Source organism: Glycine soja, chromosome 18, assembly GCF_004193775.1.
Source record: "Glycine soja cultivar W05 chromosome 18, ASM419377v2, whole genome shotgun sequence".
Taxonomy (NCBI): domain Eukaryota; kingdom Viridiplantae; phylum Streptophyta; class Magnoliopsida; order Fabales; family Fabaceae; genus Glycine; species Glycine soja.
The window spans coordinates 29,798,160-29,820,287 of NC_041019.1; the positions used below are offsets into that span (position 1 = coordinate 29,798,160).

A 22,128-nucleotide genomic window follows, 5' to 3' on the forward strand; every position below is an offset into this window, starting at 1 on the left:
TTTCCTTCGGTTTTCCCGACGTTTTCCACAAATAAACGTTGGTGGCGACTCCGTGCATCTTTCCTCCTTTGGAAAGCGCACCCATGAGCCTCACCTTCGCTCGCCCGCAAAAGGTCTTGTTGCGACACAAATACAAATTGTAACTATCCAAGCCTTAAGCAACATAAACACTACTCTTGATTTCTAGGTTGAAATCGCTGGTGTTGGCAGCTTGAACATACGAACTTGTATAAATTACTTGGAATTGGTCACTACATTTTTTGAGCTGAAAGTTTTACTGAATTTTCTAGACATATGGACCAAAATTATAAAAAAAGAACCAAACGATTTGGATTAAAGGAAAAAATAAGAAAAATCGCAATGGTTGGTAGAAAAATCAGTGTCCAGGAAAAAAAAAGTGAAAGGAAAGTGTGCTTGTTGTTTTGGCTCAAAATTTGTTCTATAATTGGTGCCTATTTTATACCAATCCGAGTTCTGAAATTTCAATTGAAAATTATTGTGAAAACAAGTGCCAAAACTAGAGGTTTCTTGAGTCTTTTTTTTTAGAGTTTTTCTACTCTACTCCAGAGCCATTCTAGGTTTCTCTTTGAGTCCTAGCTTGCTTTTTTGTGCTTTTCATTGCTTTAATTGTTGAATAATCCTTGGAAATTTGTCTTGTTAAAACTCTATTGGTTTAGCTTTCATTTCATTTTTTTTGGTCTTTGGTTATTGCTTGTCTCTTTGTTTCCTTGATTGTGAGTTGCCATATAGGGAATTGGAAAGGAGGATTGGTGCTATATCTTTAAGAATTTGAGTCAAGAAGCAAGGGGCCAACCACCTTAAGAGCTATTGGACTAAAAAGCACTCCAAATTGAGTGAAATACTAAAGAGAGAATAGCCACCACAATTGAGGACTTTTTTTTTGTAATTTTGTAATTGGCAATTTGCTTTGCTTTCAAATTTTGTAACAAAAAGGCCTTTCATTGGAAGTAAGTTGGGAGCCTCCGCTAGGTCACCCTACTTCCATTTGTGTGAAATAATTTTAGGCAATTTTCCCTTAGGATAGTGAGTGTTTTGTTGGGAACCTTAAATGAGGTCATCCAAACACTCTTAGGATCCGCCTAGTTTGCATTTCTTGCACTTTAATTTCTTGCTTACTTTCATAGCTTATTTCCTATACTCTCCATTGTCAAACCGCCTAGGTAGTTTGCCTTTTACCAATTAGTTTTTACCTTAACTTTCACACCTCTTTTAGTGTTTATTTTTGGCTAGTTTCAACCATAGTTTCTTTTACCTTTTGTTTTCAAACCCCCAACAAGAAAGAACCATAACTTAGGAACCAACATGAGTCTTCATTCTTCATCTAGTGTTAATGGTAAGGGTTCTACTACTAAGGACCCCTTGTATAAGATATTAGATGAGTTGAGATCCCTTAAGTTGTGGAAAGAAAAACAAGAGAGAAAAGAAAAAGGGAAAAAAAGATTGGAAGAAATAAGTCAAGATGAAAGAGAGAAAAATAAGAGAGGAAGAAAGAAGAAAAATAATAAAAGAAATGAAAAGAGAAAAACATGCCTCCTTTAGTAGTCATGACTCTTGCAAGAGTTTAAGTGAAGAACTTAGTGACTATTATAGAGGGCACCATAGTTCACATACTAAACATCACTCCCAAAGAAGAGAACATGAAAGAAAGCCTCAAGAGGCTAACATTAACCTCCCATACTTCCATGGGAAGGACAATGTGGAGGCTTACTTAGATTGGGAAATAAGGGTAGAGCAAAAACTTAAAAGAAAGTTTACTTTAAAATCTTATGGCTCTCATTCTTATCCAAAGAAAGACCAAGGTCTAGGCATCTTAGGGGCAGCACCTTCTAAGCCCAATGATGATAAGGGGAAGAAAATAGAAAAGCAACCCCCTAAGGCTAGTATGCAAGAAAAGACTAGCTCTATAAAGTGCTTTAAATGTCTTGGAAGAGGACACATTACTTCTTAATGCCCCACCAAGAAAACCATGAATATGAGGAGCCAAGACATTTATAGTAGCCAATATGAGGCTACTACTTCACCTTCCTCTAGTGAAGAAATCTACCCCCAAGAAGAAGGAAAACCTTTAATGGTTAAGGAGGAGTGTAAGGAGGTAAGTGTCACCTCCAAGAGGTTAGCTAAGAAGGAAAGCCATTTTGAAATAAAGACAAATACTAAAGAAATTTCCCTTCTTAGACAACCTCCACATTTTCTCCTTTGTAAAAAGACACTTGTTAGCATTGCCACACCTCTTGGGCTTGAGTTTATTCCTCTAGTAAAGGAGTTGTTGGATGAGGGTTTGGTTCGCAAGAGCTTAAATCCTTGTGCTTTGTTGGTGCCCAAAATAGGTATTATTAGGCACCAAATCCCTAAAATAGGTGGTATGATGAATGTTTTGAGTGGTGCAACCCTCTTTTGTGAAATCACTCGTGCACCCAACAACTTCATGATTTGTGTACATAGGGACTCATTAGGTAGGTTTGTTCTTATTTTTAGTTTCAATACAAACTTAGGTACTCATATGGGACACCTTAGGTTTGTCATAATTTTTTGTAGGAATAATCAACATGAAAATAAAGAAAAAGGTATGTTTTTTTCCATTATTTTCCTTAACTTTTTAAATAGTGATCAAGGGCTTCCCATGGACCCTAAGAGAATAAAGGTCATTCCTGAGCGGCCTACTCCAACAAGTCTAAGGGAAATTTGGGGCTTCAATATCTTAACAAACTTTTACAAAAGGTTTGTCCCATATTTTACTATACTTGTAGCACCACTCATTGAGTTGGTGAGGAACTATATTCTCTTATGGAAAGATGGCCAGGAAAGGGGTTTTTAGTCCTTACCGTACTCTAACACACCCAACATAACTAATACATATGTTTTTATTCTTTTTACAAGTGTTGAGGAAAGAATTAATGAGTTTCAAGAACCTCGGGTACTACTTTTGTAAGAGATTATAGTTGGCTTTGTAATATCTTTCTAATCAATATACAAATCCATTTTTCTCTCTTCAATCATTTGTACATAATGTATGTATCCATAATTTAAAATTAAAATTATAATCTTATCCTTGAGCTTTCACTTAAAGTTATTTTAGTCACTATACATTAAATTGATAAGTTTAATCCTTTCACTTAATAAGTGAATTTAGTCCCTCTCAAATTTTGTACTAGTAAACAACCGTCACTAAAATATACGAAAGAACTAAATTCACTTTTTTTTTTAAAAAAAAAAAAAAGTTTAAACGTTAAGACAAAAAAAAAGTAGTATCTTTCTAAATTCACTTTTTTTTTAAAAAAAAAAAAGTTTAAACGTTAAGACAAAAAAAAAGTAGTAGGTCACGAGAAAATTGGAATTGAGGGAAAGTTGAATAGAGAATGGGCACGTCTAAACGAAAAGAAGAAAAATATCAAATAACTACTATATTGTCACTACATTTTGAAAGGGTGTATTTTTTAAAATACTGAAAATGATCTATTTTTTTTTTTCAAATTTGAGTTTCTTTCAAAAGCATTTTTAAAGAAAACATTTTCTAAAATTAAAATCAAACATTGTGAGTTGTATTTTCAATTTTCTTTGAAAATAAAAATAGAAAACAGTGAACCAAGCAAGCCCTAAATTCATCAATTTGAAAATACAAAAACCAAAATCAAGTTTGACTGACTGGGATAAAATAATACATTTTTTTTTCTCTTAAAGATATTAGGATGTCCCTATTTAAATAGAGTTACTCTAAAAATTAACATAGAAACTAAAATCAAGTTTGACTGACTGGGATAAAATAATACATTTTTTTTCTCTTAAAAGTTATTAGGATGTCCCTATTTAAATAGAGTTACTCTAAAAATTAACATACAAACTAAATTATTTCAAAATTTATGTTTTAATAACAGAAAGATAAATTTACTTTTCGAATAAATGTTTTAAAATTGAATTTCTTTTTATTTTTATTTTTTGCTCCATTCACTCAAATCTAATTTTTAACCAAAATGATCTAAAATAAAGTTTACAAACTCTAATCTAAAGACACCTAGAAATTGTTAGTAGTAGGAACAAATGTCTCCAAATATTCTTAGCCCCTGAATGCAAATGTTATGAACAGTTACATAATGCAATGATCATTTGAGATGACATCGCTTGTATTCCACAATTTTAGCCCTTCATGATCAATTATAGTGGTATATGGGAAACTGGGTGTAAGCGTATATCATGTAAAAATGTCTCTTCCGCGTAATCACCCGCAGTACTGAAACTCTAGATTTTCGGATGTTATTGCACGAAGAATGTGATATTACAATGAAAGCTCACTTAGATCTTCATATGAATTGTAAGGCCAACCATATACTACTACTACTACACCAAATCAGGTGAATGGGCAAAATTACTTGCTCAAGTGAGGAACAAAACCGATAGACCTCATGTGACTATGGTTGGAGAAAATGTTTGAAGGACTGTACACTTGTTGGCTATTACATCCATGAACTTCTCTGCTAGAAATGACACTTCAAGATTTGATTTGAACCACTTAACAATGTTTCAAATGATGAAATTCTGCCAGTGAAAGTGTGATCTCTCTTCCATGCAATAGACCAGGAAGGAGGCTGCATCCTACCAGCCAAATTGAGTGGATTTGGGATGCGGAAAGATGTTTACCCTATTGAATAAATCGTTGAACAATGATAAAGCCTATTCAAAATCCTATCTTAGCTCATCACTCTTTTACAACCTCCTTCAGAAATAGAATATCATCACGTGGATGTGCTTCTTCCACCTTAACTTCTACTTCATCCCCTATCTGCATTCCTACAGGGATCCAGGCAGAAGCTTGAAATCCAACCTGCAAATAGAAATCACATTAGGAATTCAAAACAAGAAAATATCATAATTTGCATCTTTTCACCACATTAAACATGGGGCAAGACACTGGTAAAAGCAATATCTATGAGGACTAAACATAGCCATAAGCATAGCCAAGTAAAACAAGAAACTGACAAGGGTGAGAAATATTATAATACCAATTTTAATATCTGTATTATTTGGACAATGAGTCATCCATCAGTTTGAAAAACCATTTTTTCTTTGCAAATATTTTTAACAAACTAGAAATTACCTCCAAACAAAACAACCCTGTGAGAAGTGTGCACTGGCATAAGAACGGCCAAATTAAATATTCAGTTATTAACTGAATAAAAATCTCAATCCAAGTGTAACTACTAAAAAATAGTAAAATTCGATCACAGAAGTGGGTATCCCTATAATTATGTTGTATTCCAGTAAATCTGGAGAAGGTAACCAAAGAAATTAATTCATCATTCCTCGCAGATTAATAAGATGATTGAGATTACATTTCACCACTGATCTAAAAAAAAGTAAAGTCATCCCTAACTAACTAATCACAGATGCAACTAGCCCATCTTGGATGTTTTATACACTGAGATTTTGTACTAGGGCAATCAACAAATGGCATGGAGAGTCAAACAGATTATACAGGAACCATTAGCTGCCTAGTGCTTACCTCAAGCAACAATAGAGCTGCAATTCGATCTTTCAAAAATCTAAGGACCAATGCACGATATGTTCTCTCTTTTGGTTGTCTTCGTAAATATTCTAATATCCAGTACCGAAGACTGCTGCTGCAGAGTTTCCTCACTGTTCTAACATTCTCATTTACAACAGCTGCTATCCCTTCAAGCTTACCAGCTGTAAAGGGTGGAGGCTTGCCTCTAAGGAATGCCTTTACCTAAAGAAAACAAACATTCCAGACAATCAAAACAGAGACAGCAAAATGTCTTAAAGAAAATACCAAAATGTAGTAGTATACTAATATAAGCATACCAATTATACTTTATTGAAACACTTCTACAAGGTGGTTAGGAAGCAAAGCCCACAAAAAAAGAAAAAAAAAATATCTCAGTAACTTGCAAATCCAAACATCTAAAGACCAAAACATGAATTATTAAAATCAAGTATTCTAGGTTGTATGCCTTGCATAAATAAATCCAATTAGTACTTATATTACATGCATATAAATGTCAAATGGCATTTTATTTCCCAACTATAAGTAACTCATCTAAGGAAACCCAAAAGGTATTAGTAAATAGTTAATGCAAAAAAGGAAAATAAATGAGATAAAAAGTTACAAGTGGATTATGACTATGGAATGGACACACTCTCATACGGCGTATAAAGGTCACAAGCAAACAAAGTATTACCTCCGTTCCTATTTATAAGACTTAAATTAAAAGTGATATTGTTTCTTTTCATAAGACCCAATCCATAATATCCCTTGCAGTAATTATTTTTATACTAAAATACCCTAATTAAATATGAGAGGGGTTGTATTGACAAACATTTAGGAGAAAGAGAAGCATTAATGACAATGGTATTTTTAGGGAAATATATACATTTAGAACAAATTTATTGCTATAAAAAATTAACTGCTTTCCTTAATCCTAATGAATTAGGTAATTGAACCTTATTAATGAGAACAGAGTACAATATAGGGAAGGGAAAGAAATTCTCAAAAGAGAGAGATACAGAGAGAGAAGAAAAAAATAAGTAAACAAAAAAAAAAAGATAACAAGAAATTCAACAAAGCTGTCCAGTCTTTGAATATAGTAGATGTATATCTCAAAACACAACTACAGGTAAATAGGTATCCTTAAATATGATACGGGCATTTAACTTCAACCAAGTACACCCCAGAACCATTGGAACCTTCTTGTACAAAAAAAAGTTACACCCCAGAACTCTAAGAAAAATTGCATGCTGATAAAAAAATTAGCTTGTTTGATTTTACCTGTAGTATTTTTATTAATCCAATAAGGACTTTAGATGTAATCATTACCTAGTTAGATCAATAGATCCCATAAAAGAATTTTATACATCAGTGAAATTTTTTGTATATCTATATTCTTCCAAACACAAGTAGAAAACAAAATTCAATGGCTCCAGTGTTTGCATAGTCTGCATCCTGTCCCTTGGTGAAGGGAGCATGTATCACGATATTTTTCATTTCATTTGACTTTGCTGATTCTTGCAGATTTTAAAAATAAGAGTTTCATAGCAAGCATCACCTTCTGCAATCTATTATAACTGCAAATTATAAAATTGAAAATGACTTACCTGATAATGAGCAAGAAGATCCAAATATCTACGGATGGGGGATGTAAACTGAACGTAACCAGGAATCCCCAAAACACCATGGCGTGCTGGCTTCCTGAAATCGATTTCAGCAGCACGCATTACTCTGACCAGTGCAAAGCTCCTAACAGGTCCTTCTGGGAGATGGGAAAATTCAGAAACATTCATATCTGATTGGGGCTGTCCCCTGTATGGTAAAGGAATGTCATTCCGAGATCCAAATGTGGCAACAGCTTCACCGCAAAGTATCATCATCTCAGAGACTAATCGCATTGCAGGGTCTGCCTGGTTTTCCACATAAAGTTTCATTGATGGCTCTGGATCCTCTGGATTAGACACTTTAATGCGAGTATCTAATGTTGCTGTCTCAATCGCGCCCTGAACAACGGCAGGGAAAGGAAATGTTTACATATCAGAGGCTATTAATTCTCAATAATATATATATATATAGGCAATTTTATGCTAAATCAACCTATATAGGCAATCCTATACTGAGTTGACTATATTTAAAGAATGAATCCTACACACTGACACGAGCCGGCCGGCGCAGGGTGGAGGTGGGCGGCGTCATGTGCATCAAGCTTGAGGAGTGTGCAAGTGAGGAGTGCTCCAAGGAGAACACCACCATAGGAGAATGTTGCTCCAATGTGAATGAGAAACACCTCCAAAAAAACAAATGGACCATCCCTGCCTAAAGGCCGGAATTTCTCCGCCAAGCCTTGAATCATTTTACTTCTCTCCGAGAAGAAGAAACCACAAACGAGGTTCAAGAAGAAATGCAAGGGGAGCCATTCATGTCAGAGGAGAATCAGCCACTGTGGTTCATGTCAGTACTTATCTGATGACTCAGTTTGATCTTGTAATGCTATGGGTTCGGTGATTACACTCAACTTACTAGCACCTGGGCCAGGATCTTCTCTCAATGTGTGTATTAGACTACTCCACTCACTACATGCTGCACATGGATCCTAACTGAAGTGAAGCAGGACTTGAGATTGGCTGGCAACAGTATATGTTGCCATCGCTCCTTTCCTTAACAGTATATGCAGTGATTTGCTCCACAAGCATAATAGAAATCTTGCAGTGCATGCGGCCAAGACGAGCATGCTCTAAATGGAGTGATTCTTCACTTAGTGAGGATCCAAGTGCAGCATGTAGCGAGCGGAGCAGTCCACACCATATCTTGAGAGTAGATCCTGGCCCTGGTGTCAGTGAGTTGAGCATAACCACCAAACCCATTGCAATACAACATCAAACCGGGGCAGCAGATAACCCATGCAAGTGTAAGTACTAACACGAACCACACCACAGTGGCTGCTTCTCGATGTGAATGGCTCCCCCTGCATTCTTCTCGAAACTCGTTTATGGTTTCTTCGAGAGTGAAATGGAATTATTCAAGGCTTGGCGTTGGAATCTCGGCCTTGAGGCAGGGGTTGTCCATTTATTCTAGAGGTGTTTCTCATTCACACCGGAGGAGCATTCTCCTACAGTGGTGATCTAGGAGCACTCCTTGCTTGCACACTCTTCAAGATTGACACACATTACGTCGTCCACCACCACCTTGCACTGGTCAGCTCGTATCAGTGTGTAGGATCCACAGTTAACTCAGTACAGGATTAACTATATAGGTTGACTTAGTTTTCTCATGGATTTAGCACAAAATTAACTATATAGGTTGATTTAGTAGACATACAGATTGAGTACAGTATAGATAGACCGACAAAGTAATACATAAAATGTCTCAATGTTTGTCAATTTCTTGCCACTCAAAAAAAAAATTGCTATACAGTGGGCTTGGGACATAACTCAACCTTACAAAACCGACTTGTAAGGTGAGGATTGCTTCTCACTTATATATCATAGCACTAAAGCCGATGTGGGATTTCAGCACACCATTCTTTACCCATGGCTACCCACCACAACTATGATGGGCTAGGGATAACTGCAATTCAGGCGGCTTTCCAATACTCCCCATCACGCTGAAGACTATCCAGCTGAAGCGTGATAAACATAAGTGAGCGACCAATGGATCTAAAAAATGCTTTTTTACCATCTTAGAAAGTGGGTTATGGACCTAACTCAACCCTACAAAACTAGCTTGAAAGGTGAAGTTTGCGGCTCATTTTTATACTCTATTTTAGCCATATCACTAGTCTATGTGGAATCTCCAACATATAAATATATATATATATATATATATATATATATAGCTAATTCCACATTGCTTTATGAATTCACATGCATGTGTTTCAATCACTAAGCCAAATTATTCATTCAAGCATTCAGATAAACCTATTATTTAATTAGAGTCAATATAGAGTACAAACTTTCCTATAAAATCTCAGAATGTTTCTAACTATGCATGTTGAGTAAAAAAAAATGTTTAAAAACATTTCATAGCCTCTCGGTACATTAGATCAAAAAAGCTTTTCTACAGCATAGAAAACAAACAGGTAAAAATTACATCCATCTGAGCATAATACAATTTTACAGTATTTGTGGTTGCTTTGCTAAATAACAAAATATAAAATAGCAAAGCAAGTTTTCATCACTTATCCGAGGGTAACGAACTTCTGAGTTACATGAGATGGACAAAAGCTCCAGAACAAACTACAAACATTGTTGTTGCACAATTTAATACCAAGTTCCATGGGATGGACCAAAGAGCCTAGACAAATATAAATATTATTGGACAATTTAATTAACAGGTCTCAGGTTATGATTTATTTACAGTTTTGAAATCTGCAATGTCATAATTTGTGAATCATTGATAAAGTTAAATGGAAAACCTTCCTCAAATGTATACAAGATATGTGAATTTTCAAATTATAGCAAATTGTGTGACCTAAGCGAAGAATCAATTCCTTTTATCAAAAGGAAGAAAGAAAAAACCCAAATTCCTCAAAACACAATTTTATATGCCCGAGTCAAAAGAACAAATTACAACCTACCTGCTGACGGCGCCAATTTGAACGAAGGTTTGCAGCCTCAGACAAAATTCTGAGTTCACCCTCCTCCTGAAGGTTCAAATGGAGTAGCTCAGATGCACTCTCATATGTAAGCATGTATGTTGGTTTAATCACTGAGTTAAACACTGAATATTCTGCAATGCTGTTACACCCACATAGAACATCTATTATTATTACTACAATTACTTAGGACAGAAGATTCATTTATAGAAGCAGGGGTTGAGGACTAGGAATCACCCTAGGGAAAGGAAAGAAAAAAGAACTGAAAAGGAAATTAATGATCCAGGACATGAGTATAAAGTTAAAAAGAAAAACAGACTTAAGCTGTTAAGTGAGCAAAATTTAAACAGCTTTATATATTTAGCACATCCCTAATGCAGCACGAGCCTTTAGGTTTGAAACATGAACAAAGTGCATGTACATTTTACCTGGTGGGCTACTGAAATTAAACTTAGTTATGAAAAATAGAGAGCTGAGGAACAAATTCAAATTTAAAATGAGTTGGCCATCACAGCACATTCACATAAATTAAACAAAAGAAGATAAAAAAAATAAAGGTTTTGCTAGTCAATTTTGTTCAAACTTCAAACCATCCCCTACCCTATTATAGGCTTCAACAACCCCCTTACTCCTCCAACCTAACAAATATGGAGTTCTATTGTTACCTCCAACAACTCCCACCCCCATTTGGCCATTTCACAATCCACGCTTCATGACAGGTCCTAACAGATTATCTCACTTTCTAATGTGATGTTATACTCCTAGTAAATCAGGTGAATTTCTACCACACAATGGAACAGTGCATTTAAATTTACCTGCCATCATTATGCAGCACAACTGATACAGTAACTGCATTACAAAGCTCTCCTTGTCTCAAACTCATGCCCCCCATGGCAAGATTTTCTGGAAACATAGAATATGTAGCAGTGGGCAAGAAAACAGAAGTTCCTCTTCTCATAGCCTCCCTGCAAGCCATGAAGCACATTATAGAGGAACACACAACACCAAATATTCAATTAAATATCTCATTGAATCTCAGCCAGATACCTGTCCACAATACTTCCAGGTTGAACATATCTAGTTGGATCTGCAACATGTATCCACACTTTAATCCGACCATCTTGCAACTTTGTTGCACTCAAAGCATCATCAAGCTACATATTATGGATCATCAGTTAATAAAATAATAAGCTTCCTAACTAAGATAAATGGAGAAACACTTGAAAGAATCTCAACCAAACCAATTATAGAAAGGATTTATTGTTCACCTCATCAGCCTCATCAACATCAATGGCATAGACCTTTAAATCGGTAAGATTCTTCCTATCAATCTGAACATAGTAAAACACAAAATGATTATCTACCAAAAATATTAAGATGTGATCAAATAATGATTAGAATAATTACAGCAGTAAAGTAGAACAACATGTAAGAAAAGTTTTAGAGTCCAGCATCTACAGCAATTTAAAACACCCAGAACAGCTGTAAAGTTCAAGTATTTAGCAGAAGAATTTTTTTAATCCATCCTTCTACAGGAGTTAGGTATATAAACAGGAATTAGGTACATAAACATCATGAAAGGGAGTAAGACAATGGGGAATAAGAAATCTAGATATTTAAAATTACCATGTTTGTATGACAACAACTCAAATTCCTAAATCCTAGGTATGATTAATGCCCTAGGTTAAATGCATGTAGCAATCTTAGATATTCAACTTTAAACATCTAACAATATCTAATAAGAATCTTTGGAGAACCTAAATACAAAAGCTGGCCAGTGTAGTTGGAGAGTCAAGACCTTATAAACCCCACACTAGAATCTCATACTTCCAATATGGGATTCAAGCCCCTACCATGCAATTTAATCCAAACAATATCCTTTCTCAACACTATACACATAACTGAAAATAAAGATATTGATACCATGTAACTGCAAGATATTGATACCATGCAATAGCATATTAAAAATAAACAGTTAATGACTAATTGTTGACAAAAGTATTTATAAGAAAAATTATTCATAACAAATTTTCTTGTTACCCTTTAACAACATAAGACAGCTTAAACCCTCATTAACAATCTACAAATCTCAGTGTGCTTCAACTCTATACTTTGTAGTATTTGGTTTCAAAGGATGGGAATTAATAATAATAATAATGATAATAATAATAGTAATGTCAACAAATTTCGAAATCTTAATTCTATGTAACTTAAAATACCATCATAAAAAATCCAGCCATGAAAACATATATAATTGACCTCATATTTGAGCAATGTTGTCAAGCAAATGAAACCCACCTCGTCTGGATCAGATGAGTCCAATAAAAGACTTTGAGCAGCCGATATGATTTCATCTGAATGATCAGTGGGAATTCCCAACTTCAACAGATCAAGATTGATATGTACAGGAAAATATCCAATATCTATCAGAAGTTTTACAGCTGAAGATGCTGTTTTTGCCAAACCCATTTCTTTAAGTACCTGCTAGTAACAGAAGATTAATTTATTAGAATATCAAGAAAGTCAACTGTTGATAGAGGACAAAGGAGGAGACTTCAAGTTTTTCTTTTAGAATAGGAATCTACGTAATTTGGGCCTTTTAGTGGCCTTTGTAATTGGCTTTAGTTTTGTTAGCAAGCACGTGGTTAGCTTGTTGGGCCCAAGTGCCAAATGGTCTTTGTTAGTAAGGGATATAAATAGAACTCTTAACATTTTGTTAAGTCAGATTTGGATGAAATCAGAAACTAGCTTGTGCTAAGTGAGAGAGTGTTCTCTCTTGGTTCTTGTGTAGAACCCCAAATTCTTATCAAAGAATTCCTATTCTTTACGGCGAATTCTCCTCAACTAATCAATCCTTAGGGATTGTGGCATTGTTCATTTCCATTTCTCACCTCAATCTGTTTTTCTCTTTTCTTCACCGATATTTCCTTTAATTTTGATCTGTTAAGATGCTGAATTGTGATCCATGAAAAGGGATTCTCATCATTTGGTAATCAGAGCAAGGATTTCAACATTATTCTTGAGTTTGTTGGTTCATGAATTTTTGTTGGCAAAAGAAAACACATGTTGGATTTTGATCTAGGAACTTTCTTGCTGCTTGTGTCACAATATGTTCAGTGTGCATCGAATTCAATCCCTATCCAATATAAATCTGAAGCAGTGCATTCAGATTTATTGTCTGTCTTTTCCATTCCAATATCTGAGTGTCCAGGTGCTTAACATTGTGCAATCAGGTTTGTGACTTTTGATCTAGCTGTGCCTGCTTTGTCTTGATCCAGATTTGCTTTTGTGTCATTAATGGCTAAGCTGTTCAGTGCCATATTATTATAGTTATGTCTTTTTGTTTCATCTCTGTGCTTAGATTCCTTGTGTCAAATTTCGTTTTTCCTGTATGTGTGCTTAAATCTGATTGGTCCATGATAAAATTGTTCCTTTGAGCTTCTTTTTATGCGTCAGTTTTTGCTGTCTTTGCATGTCCAAACTTGTTTCCAATTTAGAGTCAATTCTGCACTTGTTGAATGATGAACCTAATTCTTATTGTAATTTTGTTTGAGCATCTAACCATGCAAAGTCTTTTGTTTTGATGCCTAAGGAAGAATTGTTCATCAAGGATCAATGGGCAAGGCAACTTGGAGAAGAGGTGGATGCACATGAGAATCAAGGAAACCATTGGGAGAAGAAGATTTTGAATCATCTCATCTCTAGGCCTAATGTTTTGATTGATATGCAACATGTGTTAATTATTGATTTGCATGATACTTGTGATGAGCTAGATGCATATGATTTCCATAATCTTGTTTTAGGTCATGGCATTAAGTCCTTGAATTTTGAGATTAATGTACATTAATTAGACTTGGGTAATCATGATGAGTCTTCCTCTGTGTTTTGTTGTTTATGAGGAAAATGAAAATTATGAGTTCTCTAAGCATGAAAAACATATGTTGAAAGATGTTACATTTTTTTAGCCTAAATTTGATCTGCATGATCCATTAATTAGAGGAACTCTTGGTGAGAGTTTATTAAGGCATGAATATTTCTTTGAGCATTGCATGAGGCATGATGTGCTTTCATTTTTAGTTCATGATTTGGGAATTTCTTTACTTGTTTTTAATCCTCATTGGATTCACTTAGCTATGGAATTTGTGCTAAAGGGCCCAAGATCCAAGAGAAGAAACCATTTCCATTTAACATCATTTGGTAGTTTCCTTTCCTTGTGTTTGTATTTGATCCAGGAGGATGGATAGGTAAGCACATAAATAATAAGAAATTTGTCCTTTTCAAGGATTTCACGTCTCCTTAGAAGTAGGATTTTTTTTTTCATTGAAACTAATACTTGTGTTTTCTTTTCATGTGGGTAATAAAGAGCTGAATTCGAGGTCAAATTCTCTTCAAGGAGGGTATGATAGAGGACTAAGGAGGAGACTTCATGTTTCTCTTTTAGAATAGGAGTCTGTGTAATTTGGGCCTTTTAGTGGCCTTTGTAATTGGCTTTAGTTTCATTAGCAAGCATGTGGTTAGATTGTTGGGCCCAAGTGCCAAATGAGCTTTGTTAGTTAGGGATATAAATAGAACTCTTAACATTTGTTAATCCGATTTGGATGAAATCAGAAATTAGCTTGTGTCAAGTGCACCCTCTTGGTTCTTGTGTAGAACCCTAAATTCTTATCAAAGAATTCCTATTCTTTGCAAACGAATTCTCCTCAACTTATCAATCTTTAGGAATTTTGGCATTGTTCATTGCCATTTCTCGCCTCAATCCGTTTTTTTCTTTACTTCTACAAGATTTCCTTTAATTTTTATCTGTTAAGATGCTGAATTGTGATCCATGAAATGGAAATCTTGGATCACAATTCAGCATCTTAACAGATCAAAAATAAAGGAAATCATGTGGAAGAAAAGAAAAAAATGGATTGAGGTGAGAAATGGAAATGAACAATGCCACAAACAATATGAATTCTTTGATAAGAATTTAGGATTCTACACAAGAACCAAGAGAGAACACCCTCTCACTTAGCACAAGCTAATTTTTTATTGCATCCAAATCTGAGTTAACAAATGTTAAGAGTTCTATTTATATCCATATCCAACAAAGCCCATTTGGTACTTGGGCCCAACAAGCTAACCACATGCTTGCTAATAAAACTAAAGCCAATTACAAAGGCCACTAAAAGGCCCAAATAACATAGACTCCTATTCTAAAAGAAAAGCTTGACGTCTCCTCCTTAGTCCTCTATCAACTGTGGTGACATGAACAACAAACAACATTCTAGACATGCATTATTATTCAATGATTTTATACTAAACTTCCAAGCAAGGAGATAGCTGAATCCACCAAGATCATCCTTTCTCATTGTTAGTAAATGTTACTTTAGTAATTGACAACTAATACTAGGATAGGCTTTGTATTAGAATTGAATACGATTCAATTCATAAGTATACAAAGATATACAGATAGTCTAATTAACATATGTTCAATGATCTCATGCAAAGATTCTCCCCTTCACTATTTCCTTATCTTTTCCTATTTCTTTTTTTGGAAGGCAAAAGGTATATTATATATTATTAATAATAAACACAGCAGCACCAGAAGTACTGCTGGTGATTTATACAAAGGTGCAATGCACCTAATATACCACCCTCCAATACAAAATTAAAGATCAACATTAGCCCCACCACATATACTAGATATGTGTAACCCATATTAACCAAAATATTCCATAAGGTTGGACGACCAGTGGTTGAGAGAAGTACAGAAATTTTTGTCTCTGGACTTTAACCATGACCACATGAGGAATAAAGCATCTTTTCATATTATTTGCATACTTGAAGACAAGCACCAATTGCTATAATGCTACATTAAATCAAAACAATGCTTTGAGGGAAAAAGTTACCATCCCAGCCGTTTTCCTTTGTTCGTCATTTTTACATGCATCAATAGCATATGCTTCAAGTGACTCAATTCTGCTCCAAATTCTCTCATCCTTCGTCCATGAATGTTTTGGAGGTTTGTCTTGTGAAGACATTGACTTCACAGAGGCCAGTAATTCAATAAACTCCTGAAATTCTTTCTCAACAGCCTCCTTTGCAAGCTTCTGATGAATAAGCTCCTCAACCTGCCTTTTGAAAAATAAATTTTTGGATAATTATTTCCATTTGTCTCGTCATAACTAGAAAAGAAAACCAAAAGAATAAACACAGCCTCATACACTAAAAAGTTATCACACTTTTATGGCTATGTGGTGAAATTTAAGATCTAAGTTAGTTCCATTAATGGTTTGAAGGTAGACAATTATAAAGAGAATGTGATAGAAAATAACTGGTTTTGTAATAGCAAGTCTATTAGAAAGCATTTCTGTATTAGAAACTGCATGATGATAGCTATGCCTAGAAAATAACTGCAAGTTATGCATTAGGATTTAGAAGTATATATCTGGTTAAAAAATCTATTAGAAAGAGATTCTGTATAAGAAACTGTGCATATAAAATTGTTGCTTATAGTTATGTGATATGTATTAGGAGTATATATTTGAAAGTAGATACTAGGATGCGTAATTAGGCAGGGTGTAATTATTTGCAATTTGAGGATAGAAAATACTCTCTTTAGAAGACTTTGGTCTCTAGGACAACAAATGTATTGCTGTATTGTGTGTGATTTCAGTGTTCAATATTATATTTTATTAGTTTATCAATTTTTGTTCTATCACTGTCCAATTAACAGTTTCATGAGTTAGCACTTCAAATGATGAGCAAAGCACAAGCAATGAATATAATCTCCACCAGCACAAACCTCTCACTGCATCGCCTTACCTACCCAAAGCAATTTCCCTCTCTTTCTAAAACAATCATGGAAGAAATAAATTATCATAAATTTTGGTGGATAAGGAACTCTCTTCTTACCCTAAAAGAACAAAATCAGCAAAGAGAAAGAAAACATCAATGTAGCTAAAGATGCTAAGTTGCCCAATCACTCATCATATTTGTTAGGGAAATGTCCCTAAGAAGATCCCAATTCTTACAACAAATAAAGGCTTAAAGCCTAACCTATTCCACATCAGCAATATTGTCAAAGAAATCTTAAAATATACGATTAATATGAGTGAGATACAATAATAACAATTTTTGGCATGTTCTTAAAGTTGAAAGGAGTAGTACTTCATAGTTTATACCTTGTGGAAAAGTCTGGTTTAAATACTTAAATAGCAAAGTAATTAAGATGTAATATAAAATCATTAATGCGATTTGTCTTCGTCTAACAATTTATACTTTTGCGATAATTGGTTGAAGACTTGGTACCAGACCACCTATGACCAAATGATCTAGTGATCCTAGACACCGTCATTATCTACACTAGAAGTCCAAAGGATACTTGTGTGAGCGGACAAGTCAAAGATATAACACCATCAATGTATCTTCACTTACAACTTCAAAGTTTTTGAGATAGTTGACTCATATATTACCTAGTGTCAATGAGTACTGGTTTTAAACTACTATTCTCTTACCCCAGTTTACAATATATAACAAGTAAAAGCAAAACACCTATAGTAATCCACAACTCTCCTTGGAGAACATGTGTATATGTTAGGAAAATACTCCAAAGAGGAGCTACATAACTTATGAGTAATGAAAAATCCATAATTTTTAAAGCTACTCTACATGTGAAAGTAATACATTTACCTGCCCACTTGGTCGAGGGCCATAAACGGAACGAAATCCTTTAGTCTCCAGTACAGTAAAGTATACTTCGTCTTTTGATAGCAAGAGATGCGCAGAATAGCTCTCAAGGGCCTCAGTACTGCCAAAAATTATCTGCAGAACAAGCAACTCATGTAAGGACAAAGAAAGCATGCTTTGACATCTAGTCAAGAATCATGTTACCTCAGCCAACTCTTCAACTGTAACAGACTTATTCTTTTCAAGGAGCTCTACCCAAGCAAATTCAAGTAGTGATGGGTCCTGTATCATATTATCCAGAATTTAGTTATTGACATATGTAACAAGTTATAAATTTTGACTTATCTGTTACCATCCCCATTGTAGAACACTAGAACTGACCATATTATCCTGAGCCTTCTGAGCAAAATCTGCAATATCTGCTTGGTCAAAATTGTCAATACCAGGAACAATATATGTCACTTGCTGCGGTTTGATGGAAGAAGTGAAACCATTCTTCGGCCCAACAAAACCAAAAAAAGTTAGACAATACAAAAATCCAGCAATATTTGGCATTTATAAAAATGCGAGAAGTTCCAACACCTAGCAACCTATTAAACATGCTGCATTATGTTGTTTCTACTAGAACCTGATCAGAAACCATCCAGTTCTTCTTGCCATCAGGTCTCTGAGCAACTGCTAGCAATACTCTATCAGAATCCTTCTTGAATTCCAAAAGCAACCCTTTTTGCAATGAATGGTTCACAAGTCTATCTTCAGCAAGCTCTTCATTCAACAATCCCATGCGGCTAAATCAATAAAAAAAAAAAATCAATGGAAATACCAGATCAAGCTTTATACAAAAATTCACAAGCGTTCCTTTTTTTCATAGCAGTTGTTTTCAAAAATCAAAATCCAACGTGACTTTTGGTAGTATAAAATAGTTTTCCAGGTTATTAAATGTTTGAAACCACTATATCTCAGTAAAATCTTTCCTGTAAACAGAACAAAAACATAAACATTTTCCAATTTTGGATATAACTACTTTCTCATCCAGAAAACTTTCTTGCCAAAAGTTTTCAGAAAATTATCCAGCTGTTACTTTTGCACTTTCTCCTTTAAAAGAAAATTAAAAAAAAAAACCATTTTTGGAACCTTGAAAATAAAAACAAAAGCCAGGCTTTTGTTTATATTCTTTAAACCACAAACCATAAAAAAGAAAATTATTAATCCATAAAAACCAATTTATGCTACCAAAAAGTTGAGACCAACAAGCTCTTGATCTGAAGAAATATAGTGCACATAGAAAACAAACAGTATTTGCTTCTAAACTCTATAACCACAACCATCAGTGCTTTCATATTATAAGGATTCCATGACATAATTTATTTCAACCAACTAATTTAAGCAATCATATCCATAGTTGTTACAAAATTTGTTACATTTATGCCGTGATACTATAAACTCCGTATTCAAAGTGGAGAGAGTAGGTTGGGGATAATAAGATCAAAAGTTCAAAATATGCTCATCATTAAAATTCATGCATAACAAAATACTTGAAATTTCCTTAATAGCAAAACAATATATCCCTATATTTTTAAACTAATGTTTTTTGTGTTATACAGTAATGTTGTAACATATCAAAATGTTGTCTTGGGTTTAATTGAAAGCAGTGCATCATTTACAGGAAGGTAGATATATAAAGACCATAATCTAGGAGTAAAAATGGAATTGTGTAAGATACTAAACTTAGTTGATATGTATATCACCATCTTATAAAACAGTCATTTTATTTTACAGAACTTAGCACTTAAGAGTCTCAAAACAAATAACTTATTAAATTTAAGAAGTTAGAACTTGGATTTAAATTTAAGAAACTCTTCTCCAAAAAGGAGACAACAACAATCACAGTCAATATATTGTTATTATTGGGATTTAAACAAGAGGAGAAAAAACTGTTGTCCACACGCAACAGTGCATAATTTGAACCATGTCTTCCTGTAAAGTCAGGCACAGAACCAGAACACAGAATTTGCATGTGTCATTAGTGAATATCCTATTTGCCAGCTTTAGTTTCTCACCTAATGTATCCATATCCACAATTCTACACCCACATTAAGGTTTCACTCAGCTCCCAATCCCATAGCAGTTACAAGCAGTGATCTGTTCAACCATGATATCCACATTTTCTCTTTGTTAAGATGTCTTTCTTATTTATTTTTCTTTTTGCTTAATCGAAACAAGTTTTTGAAAATCAAATAACATGGAAAAGAAAAATTTCTGCCCCCTCCCCCCAAACAAGAACTAGAACATTGTGCAAACTACCTAAAACCCTACCACTAGGTCAATCCTAGTGGGTTTAAACTAGTTTTACTCTAACATTACATATATTCTCTATTCTTATTTAAATGACATCCCCAACCCAATATTTAAATATTGCATAAACCCAAACACGACACGAACAAGCTCATATAATTATATTAGTAGATTTTGCATAATTAAGCCGAGGTTTCATTTTCAGTTTGTAATTTTAAGGCACACACACAGTTACTCCCACAATTTTAAGGGAGAGAGGAAGGTACTAGGAAGCGGGGTTGGAGACAGACAAGGCATCCAAATTGTTTGAAAAGGTTCAATAGATTTGCACTACAAGTCTAAAAGTTTTTACACTAGCGACTAATCAGAAATCATGTCAAAATCCCAAACCAATAACCTGCTTAATTATGCTAATAAACAAACTATTAATCCTACGTTTAGATGTTGCATAAACCCAGACACAACACGAAGAAGCTCATATAATTATATAAGTAGACAGAGTAAATTATACTGACAGTTAAATTTCTTCCGATACCTTTTCTTTCATTGTTTGAAAAACATTACACTAACACCCCTATGTATTATTTTAACCCCTTTAATTATTTGAAAAACGTTACACGGTATACTCATATAAGGTGGTTGTTGTAAACGTTAACAAAGCAAGGGGGGTTAGCTACAATCTCAAGAAACTTTGAGGTGTCCGTGTAATTTACTCCAATAGATATTGCACAATTAAGCCAAGCTTTCGTTTCGAGTCTACATATTTACTCTAAGAGTGTGTTTGGTTGAGGGGAGAAGAGAGAGATAAAGAAGAAATTGTGTGGGTCCGATGTAGGTCTCACACCTCCTACACTCTACTATAGTTTAGAAATTCATCTATTTTCATCCTCTAAACCAGAAACAGCATAATAGATATTGCACGATTTCGAATTGAAGATATGACAATAAGCGTAGTTAGGGAGGGAGGGAGAGGGAGAGAGTTGAAGGGTACTTGGAAGCGGCGGCGGAGACGCGCTTCTGGCGGCGTTTGCGCGCGGCTCGAAGCTCCTCCATGAGGCTGTTGAAGAGGCTTTGGACGGAGCGCGTCTGGGTGTGGGCCCCATAGCGGAGAGAGAGGGAAGGGGGGCCGCGGGAGCGATAGGGGAAGAAACGGAGGGCGGAGGAAAAGAGGGGCGGAGAGGAAGGGCGGAAGAGGGAGCAGGAGGTCACTGCTCGAACGGCCATCATGAAAGAAATAAGTGGGTTCAGAAAAACATGGGTGGAGTGGTGTAGAGTGGTGTGGTGAGGGTGGTTTTGTCTTTCATGGGTGGAGTGGTGCAGAGTCAAGCTTGGGTTTACGGTACCATTTCAAGGGGAAGAGCTTGCTCTTAAACAACAGATAATCAGATAAAATTTTATACTGGATAGGTCATGTGCAAGCCGCAAGCCGCAAGCGCGCAATTCACTAAATCTTATCCTTTGTTACTTAAGGACGTTTGATACAAGGAAAGTTGTTTCTTTATATCCGATGATCATTATTCCTAGAGTCATAAATTTTGAGAATTATAATTCTTAAAAATGATTAAAAATTAAGTAAGATTTTTTGGATCCAATATTACCGTAATATTTTTACTTAAAATTTTAAATATTTATCCTACTAAATGATTTAGTAAGAGTAAAATAGATTTACTACAGTAAAAAAAAATAACTTAGGAGAGTCATATTCTCACTCGCTTGCTATTCTATGGGAATGTTTTGTGGAAACTCAGTTAAAAAATATTCCTGACATAGGAATGATTTTTAAAACTATATGGTAACTCGTGCAGGTTTGTTGCTATATTTTAAAATTATAAAATTATCATTTTAATTTACGTTTATTACAAATTATAACATGTAAAATTTAGATTAATGATTACAAATAATTAATCTAATTTAAGTTTTAAAAAATAATACACAATATTTGACAATAAAAAATACTTAACAAATACTTAACTAAATCAAAACATGACTTAAGTTACTTAATCACAAATGTTTTAATGAAGTATCTTAAGTCATGTTTTGATTAAGTAAC

At 34.6% G+C, this 22,128-nt stretch overlaps 1 protein-coding gene across 3 annotated transcripts; it reads right to left on the reverse strand.

Moving 5' to 3' along the window:
- Positions 1–4,159: 4,159 nt before the first annotated feature.
- LOC114396090 (ribonuclease II, chloroplastic/mitochondrial) lies at positions 4,160–21,494 on the reverse strand. 3 transcript variants are annotated; one of them, XM_028357979.1, is made up of 14 exons: positions 21,070–21,492; positions 18,412–18,571; positions 18,165–18,278; positions 17,988–18,065; positions 17,787–17,918; positions 16,004–16,225; positions 12,411–12,593; positions 11,381–11,443; positions 11,160–11,266; positions 10,928–11,077; positions 10,095–10,254; positions 7,126–7,521; positions 5,516–5,740; positions 4,160–4,837 (listed from the first exon to the last, which is right to left on the reverse strand). In XM_028357979.1, exons 1-14 carry the CDS (start codon positions 21,303–21,305, stop codon positions 4,712–4,714), a joined length of 2,352 nt encoding a protein of 783 aa, XP_028213780.1. In that variant the 5' UTR covers positions 21,306–21,492; the 3' UTR covers positions 4,160–4,711. The 3 variants fall into 3 exon arrangements, with proteins under 3 accessions (XP_028213780.1, XP_028213779.1, XP_028213781.1); XM_028357978.1 differs by having other exon boundaries at positions 12,411–12,596; XM_028357980.1 differs by lacking the exon at positions 7,126–7,521 and having other exon boundaries at positions 12,411–12,596; positions 21,070–21,494.
- Positions 21,495–22,128: the final 634 nt, after the last annotated feature.